Genomic DNA, 7414 nt, shown 5'->3' on the forward strand with positions numbered 1-7414 from the left:
AGCCCTGAGAGGGCAGCATGGAAGGAAAGGCCAGCCTCTGACTCTGCTGCACACTCTCTCACTTCCAGCACCATCTGTCACACTGTGGTCACTATGCCAGAGCACTTCTGCACATGTTTTCATCAGCCCCTGCTTTCCATCATTGAAAGTCACTATGCCAGAGCACTTCTGCACATGTTTTCATCAGCCCCTGCTTTCCATCGTTGAAAGTTAAGATCAACCATGGGTAGGTCAGCTGGCTTGGACTGGACATGGGTCCCCATGTGCATGTTCTCCTTACCAACCTGAAGTATCCAGAGCTCTTTGAGGCAGAAACAGATGGTGAGGCGACTGCAGTCTGGAAGAATTACCAGGGGTGGTACTTTGGAGCTAGAACTCCCTTTAATGCAGTAAGATCTTTTCTGGGTTTGGAAAGGCCAGTGGAAAGTGACTGATGCTGGTGAACCTTTTTGTTCCTGCTCCTGCTTCATGTCCAGAGCCACAGGCACTTCTCAGGCAGGCTGTAGAGCCAGTGCCAGTGCCACTGGTAGAGCTGAGGCCTGCCCTCCGTTCAGAGGCATCTGTTTAACTGGGTCCCCCATCATCTTCGGTGCCATCACCAAGGCTAGGAGAAGAGCCACCACATGTGACAGGACAGGAGCTAGAGGAACCTTCAAAACCCTCCTGCCCCTGTCCTGTGGTTAAAATGAACCAGCCCAGTGAGGACCCATGTGACATCATGGCATTCCCTCCCAAGCTGATGGCAGAGCAGCTGACTCTGATGGATGTGGTGAGGAGCTCAGCTCTGTAGGGGGTGCCTAGACAGGCCGTCTTTCTTGTACCTGGTGTCCCAGACAAGCCATTCCTGACCAGAGTCCAGTGATCTGGGTCCAATACCAGCTCCACATCTTACAAATGATGTGACCTGGATGAGTTTCTTAATTCCCAAGCCTTCCCTGTCCTCATGTGCACAGTCGAGTTGAGACATTAACAGTACCAGTTGCACAGAAGGACTGAAGCTAAAATGAGATGGGACAGAGAGAAAGCAGCATGGGGGCCTGGCTTATCTGGTGATGGGGTACTCATTGAGGGGCAGGTGGGTTCAGGAGTTATCCACCCATCCTCCCATGGGTCCTCAAAAACGTCAGCATTTATTAGGACCTGATATGTACTAGACTCTCTAGCAGACACCAAAGAGAACCCGTAGTTATAGCTGCCACGGGCAGTGCGCATCTGAGTAAGGAAACAGAACAAAGGGCTGGTCAGGATGCGCACAGGATGCAGCCTCAAGATGAGCACACCTGAGCCATTTTCTGGTCCTTGGAGTTAGTGAGAATGGCCTGGGTAACACTGCCACCCATCCCTTGCCTGCCAGTACTGGCTTTTGGTGCCCTTAGTGGGCAGATAGCCGGATCCAAACTCTTTCACAAGTCTAAAGCTTCTTGTGCTCTAGCTAGCCCACTGTCACCTTCCTGAGACTGTGGGTAACTGTGGACAAAGAGCTGGGGGTGGGTCATGCCTGTGCAATACACTCTTCCTTTCCAGGAGCGGTTTAGCGAGGTGGTGCCCTATGACTGCCTGGGCTCCATCTGGTCCCAATGCAACGAGAAGGGAAAGGAGCACCTGGCACCCACCACTCATGTCACCATCACCCAATTTAATAATGTGGCCAATTGCATCATCATCACCTGTCTCATGGGCCACAGCATGAAGGCCCAGGACAGAGCCAGGGTGGTGGAGCACTGGATCAAGGTGGCCAGGGTAAGCTGTGGGAAGACCCAGAGGATTCCCACTCTGCAGACTTGGGAACTGCCTTTTATTACAACCACCATCAGGGTAGTCATCTGTGGTTAAGTAACTGCACAATGCCTTGTCCTTTCCTGTCAGTGCACACTGGCCTTCACCCCCATGTCCCAGTGGCAGAGGCTCACTCCCTATCTGGGCTCTTGGGTTGAGCTAACATCCTCCCTTTGTGAGTTCTGCTCGTTGGGTTCCAGCTGTGCCCTCCCGTTGCTGCCTGGGCCTCCGCCTCATCCAGGGGGTAGATGTCAGCTGAGGGGCTGAAGCTGGAGCAGGTGGCCTCCAACTCTCTGTCTCATGGTTCATTCTCTTTCCTCCCCAGGAATGCTTGGTCCTCAGGAACTTCTCAGTCCATGCCATGCTCTCTGCTCTGCAGAGCACCTCGATCCATCAAATGAAAAGGACATGGAGGGAAGTTTCCAGGTGGGTGGGCCTCTTTCTGTATGAGCAACAGGGTGGACCAGGGACCTCCCATAGGTTTGGGCATTGCTTCCTTAATGAGCCTGGCAGGGACTAGGAGGTCAGAGGCACTGAGGCAAGAACTGGCTCATGAGAAGGGTCTCTAAGACTCTCTGGAACCTTAGCCCAGGATTTCTTACCCAGAGCTAAGGTTTTGTTTTGTTCTTTTATTAATGGTCAGGCACAGGTTTTTACCAAATTACCAATTTCAAGTGTTTGCTACACACAATATGACTTTGTCATACTCACATCTAAACTGTAAAACAGAGCTTCTCAGTTGAAATGGTGACAAGGCCCAGGTGACCAAAATGAGATCCCCTCTCCCAGTGCCCCAGAGACTGTAAGACTCAGAGGAAGCCAGCTGGCAACTCTCCTCAAGGTAGTTTGGATTCTTTGGATTATTCTCAAAACAAGCAAACAAACAAAAAAGCCAAACTTGAACTTACATGTCTCCCATTATTCCCAAATTTATCTTTCTTCCTTTCCCCTCTTCACAGAAAAAGCTCTGGTAATTTTGAAAAACTATGTAGAAAAGAAAAGGTACTAAGAAAAAAGGTAAAGTAGAGGCTGAGAGATGGGAGCAGGTGTTTGCAGACAGAGGTACAGGAGAGGTTTTTTTTGTTTGTTTGTTTCTGAGTGTTTTATGTTCTCACTGAAAGTTGACAGGAAAATTTCAGTCCCGTCTTGTGTGGACTAGCAGGAGAAGGATGTGTCTGCCTGTGGGCAGGTGAAGAGTGTGGGCAAGAGCCCTGGTGATGGGACGCGGTGATGGGACGCAGTGATGGCAGCCGGGCTGTGCAGGAGGGCAGAGGAGCTGCAGAAGCAGCCGATCTCCACCTCCCACACTGCTCCATCCTGTTGGCAGGTGGCATGTGGCTTTCTCCAGGCCATTGGTGGGTGCGCTAGGCAGGGCTTCCTTCGGCAAACTAGCCCAGCAGTTTGTAGGAAGCCAGGCTGCTGCTGCTGTCTGCACCTCCATGGGGTGAGGGCACCTGCCTACACCAGAGAAGTGGAGAGAAACCCCGCAGGCCGGATCGTCAAATGGGCTGCACGGCTTTGGGGCCCAATGTGTACTTGAAGCAGATGCATGTGATTAGTGCTAGTCCCCACTGTGCCCCGTGCAGACAGTGCTAATCAATCACAGCCCCAGGATTCTCACCCTTGTGCCCAGTTAGCAGTGACATGTGCTCCAGATGACTCATGAGAAGTATCTAAGGGACTCATGCATTCCTAGAAGATCTTTCCTGACCAGATCATAGAACCTTTCACATAAAAGAGGAAGGAACTGCTGCCAGCCCGTAGTCTGGGGACCCCTGCCCTGCTGGTCAGAGGTGGCATCTCAGGAGACCACGTCCTGAGTGGAGGGAGAAAAAATTCTGCACAGGAACTCTCTTGGTGCATTACTGGGGAGGTGAAGCTTTTGATGTGGCCTGAAACCCAGTGTTGGGTACACAGACATCAGTGGTGATGGGGTGGGCAGGAGCCCCTAAACCAGGCTTCTTGGAACACCCTGTCCCTCTCTCACCAAGGCTGGGCCTGGCTGGGGACCTGGATGCTCACAGAGAGCCCAGAGGATGAGCCCCTCACCAGTGGTGATGCTGGTGGGTGGGGTGAAGGCAGCTGGGTCACGGCCTCCACTTGCTGGGGAGGAGCCGGCCTCTCCTGTGAGCCCTGGGCAAGTCACCCCCCACCCAACTTGGGCTGTTTTCTCATCTGGAAACTGTAGGGATGATGAGCCTGTTGTGCAGGCCTCACAGAGTGGCGATGAGGTTAATGAGGTTCACGGAGTGTTCAGGGTGCTGAGAACAATGATGAGGACAGTAATAGGAGTTCTCAGGGGATCCTCTCCAGATGCGGAAACAAGGAGGGGAGGCCAGGGTGCACGCCCAAGACCACGCTGGAGAGTGTCACGGCTGGCTTCGAATCGAGAACCAGAGCCGCTGGAGGTGGTGGCACTACACCAGCTGATGGATCAGATTTCCAGAGTTCAGGGTCAGGGGCAGGGGTGTAACTGGGTGAGGGGAAGACAGTCTCATTCACTATCTTACTGTTTTCTGTTGCTTACAACAGAATATCTAAAATTGGGTCATTTATAAAGAGACAGAACTTTTTTTTTTACCATTTAGAAGGCTGGGAAGTCTAAGCAGAGGGGGTACATCTAGTGAGGGTCTTATTCCGGGGAGACTCTGCAGAGTCCTGAGGTGGCACAGCATATCAGATGGCAAGAGGGCAACAGCATATTTACATGCTCTTTATGAAGCCACCAGTCCAATTCAATGATAACCCATGAACAAATCCATTCATTCATGAGGGCTGAACAATCATAATCCAGTCACCTCTTACAGGGCCCCACCTTTCAGTGTTGTGAAATCTCCCACCCTCTTAATACAGTTACAGTGGGGGTCATATTTCAACATGAACTTTGGAGGGGACATGGATTTGGACATAGCACTAATCTTGTCCCTGACCCTGTCAGGTGGGGACCATCAAATTGGCCACCCTGGAGATGAACCATCAGAGAGTCCAGATGAGGCAGCGGCAGCAGAAAAAAGTGAGTGTGTCTGTGACTGGGAGGGGCTCTAGGGAGTAGATGACACGGGCCCGCCCTTCCAGGTGGAGCCCTCCAAATCAAAAGAGGAGAGAGCTTCCGCCCTTCAGCCCGCCTTCCTGTTGCCACAGCGTCTGAAATGCCCTTATTAGAGAGACCAGGTCAAGGACCCGGAAGAGCTGGCCTACAGTGGATTACAGAGTGAGGTGTGGCAGGAACCACATAATCACTGTGACATTAAAATTCCACCACAGAGGTAGCCAGGGGGTACATGGTGTCTTTGGAGGCCAGCTGGGAAGAGGGGAGTGAAGTAGTGGAGGGAGGCACCTGAGGTTTCTCTGTGGCTCCAAGTGGAAAACCTTGGTTGGGGGGTCCAGAAAGATGAGGTTGATGAGATTTTTATAGAATAAGCCAAGTGTGGGCACTCAAGAGCTAGTGCTCATCACCACTACCACCCCAGTGTCACAGGGTATTGTTCCCTTCCTGGGAACATATCTCAATGAGCTGGTGATATTAGATGCTGTGATGGACGACTATGGGGATGTGAGTGAGCCTGGGGTGGGCAGGGCAGGGGCCAGGATCCTGAGGCTGGGGAGGAGAGAGGCCTTAGGACTCAGCACTCGGCAAGCCTCCTCTCACGAGACCTCACAGCTGCCCATGTGCTGGGGCTATCATGCCCATCTCACCCGTGAGTGATGGAGCCTCCATATAAGCCACCAGTCCCTGTTTCCCAAGTGGAGAAGTCACAGAGTTGGTTGCCATGGCAAGAGAGTGAAGTTGGGCCCCTCTGATGGCAGGCAGCTTGTAAGTGGCCAGCACTCCCTTTTTATCAGAGGCTTCAGTATGCTCCTCTGTCATCAGGAAGGGTTGGGAGAGAAGGTCCTTGATCCTCAGCTTCAATGTCATCCTTCTCCAGAGCTCAGAGTCTGACCTAGGTGCAAGCCCTGTTTTGCACAACACCCCTGACCCAGGTGGTCCTGGCCTTAGTGAAACATGGGAACAGGTGAGGATGGGGCTAGAAATGGGCTGGGGGGCCTTTATGATAGACTTGGACCATCTTTCTTTCAGGGAAACGTATTCAACACCCAGAAAAGGAGGAAGATGAGCAGCCGTGGCCCTCACTCGAGGGAGCGTGTGGATGTGGAAGTCAGAGATGGCCCCTCTCACCCAGGCAGGACACCTCCTGCCTGCATCCCCTGAATCTTTGATTTATTAGGAAGATTTGATAGACAGGGAGGGAGGATCCCATCCCACTGGAGGGTGTGGGAAGGGGACAGGAATCAATGACACATTTCTGGGGGACAGGCTGTTTGAACCCAACACTGAGAACAAGTTGGGGCATGAATGGGATTGAAGGAGAGGAGGATATCACTTAAGAGAAAAGCCTGCAAACCAGCTCCCTGCTCCATCCCTCCCCCACAAGGTCCCTTTAGCATCTCCCACCCAGGCCTGTCAGCATCCAGTTTTCTCTGTGGCCCCAGGAAATTAAAGTCCTGAGAGAAATACAGCTTCTCCAGGTGGCAGCCAACAATTATTTCATCAAGAAGGAGGAAGAATTTGGCAACTGGTTTAGATCTACTGAGTAGCTCAGTGACAACAAAAGGTGAGGGCCTTGCAGGAATTTGGTGATAGTCAGGGCATAGGGGACTCTTTCTGGTGGCAGCTGCAGAGATCTTGGGGCCATGGCTGCCTGGCCAGCCACAGACCCTGTTGCATGGTGACCAATGGGGCACCAGGACTCCAGCTACGGGGCAGGCACTGGGAGAGAGAGCTGAGGTGTGGCTCCTGGTAGACTCGCAGTTGCCCCTCTGTCCTGCAGCTACAAGCTCTCCTGCCAGCTGGAGCCCCCCTCCCACTAGGCCGGCGACACCCTCAAGGCGAAGAAGAGCAGGCCCAAGGAAGCCAGGCAGCCGCAACTGCGTTCCCAGCTCCACCTCTGACCAGCCCTGTGAGTGGGGCAAGCTGATCACAGCTCTAGGACTTGAAGTTGAATAGACAGGCTGGCACCACCATGAATATGATCTGTTGTATAGGAAACCACAGAGCACCCTGGAGAGACAGCCACTAGCTGAACTGTGGACAGTTTCACGAGGTGGGGAACTGCAGTGGCCCCTAGGCTGAGGGCAGCCCACATTTGCCAGTCAGAAGCTGGGGCTCGCAGTCACACACCACCAGAAATAAACGATGCCAACACCCTGAGTGAGGTCAGAAGCCCATTCTTCCCTGGTTGGGCCTACAGATGACAACACTTTTCGGGTGACTACTTGACTGTGTCTGCTGTCATCACTTCTCATCCCTTCTTTTCCAGTGCAGGTGCCCTTCCTTCTCTCCATGGCCTTTCTTCCACCCCAGCACAGCCCAGCTGCATCACCACACCCATCACCAGGGCTTCCTGCCCCCAGCGCCCCCACTGCCTGTGCACAAACACATCTCTATTTCCATCAGTCTGGACAAGGCTGACATTTTTCACAAAAACATTCAGGGGGAAAGTTAAAATCACCCCCAGGCAGATGCCCCTTCCACCCTTGGGCTGTTCCTTCCCCCAGTCACTGTCCTATCCCCTCACCTCCTCTCTACCTAGATGAGCACATTTCTGCTCAGTGAGTTGTCTTTGGCACACAGCTTTTG

The 7414-nt window shown here is 52.8% G+C and overlaps 1 protein-coding gene across 1 annotated transcript; it reads left to right on the plus strand.

The window, feature by feature from the left end:
* Window positions 1-685: 685 nt before the first annotated feature.
* Window positions 686-6734, plus strand: LOC103607796 (the record flags this gene model as incomplete). Its single annotated transcript, XM_008592263.1, has 6 exons — window positions 686-769; window positions 1525-1740; window positions 2102-2202; window positions 3965-4253; window positions 4715-4789; window positions 6606-6734. Coding segments are annotated over exons 1-6 (894 nt in total), but the record flags the coding sequence as incomplete, so codon positions are not given.
* Between the last annotated feature and the right edge of the window lie 680 nt (window positions 6735-7414).

The sequence above is a fragment of the Galeopterus variegatus genome, unplaced genomic scaffold (genome assembly GCF_000696425.1).
Source record: "Galeopterus variegatus unplaced genomic scaffold, G_variegatus-3.0.2 Scaffold7720, whole genome shotgun sequence".
Lineage (NCBI taxonomy): Eukaryota > Metazoa > Chordata > Mammalia > Dermoptera > Cynocephalidae > Galeopterus > Galeopterus variegatus.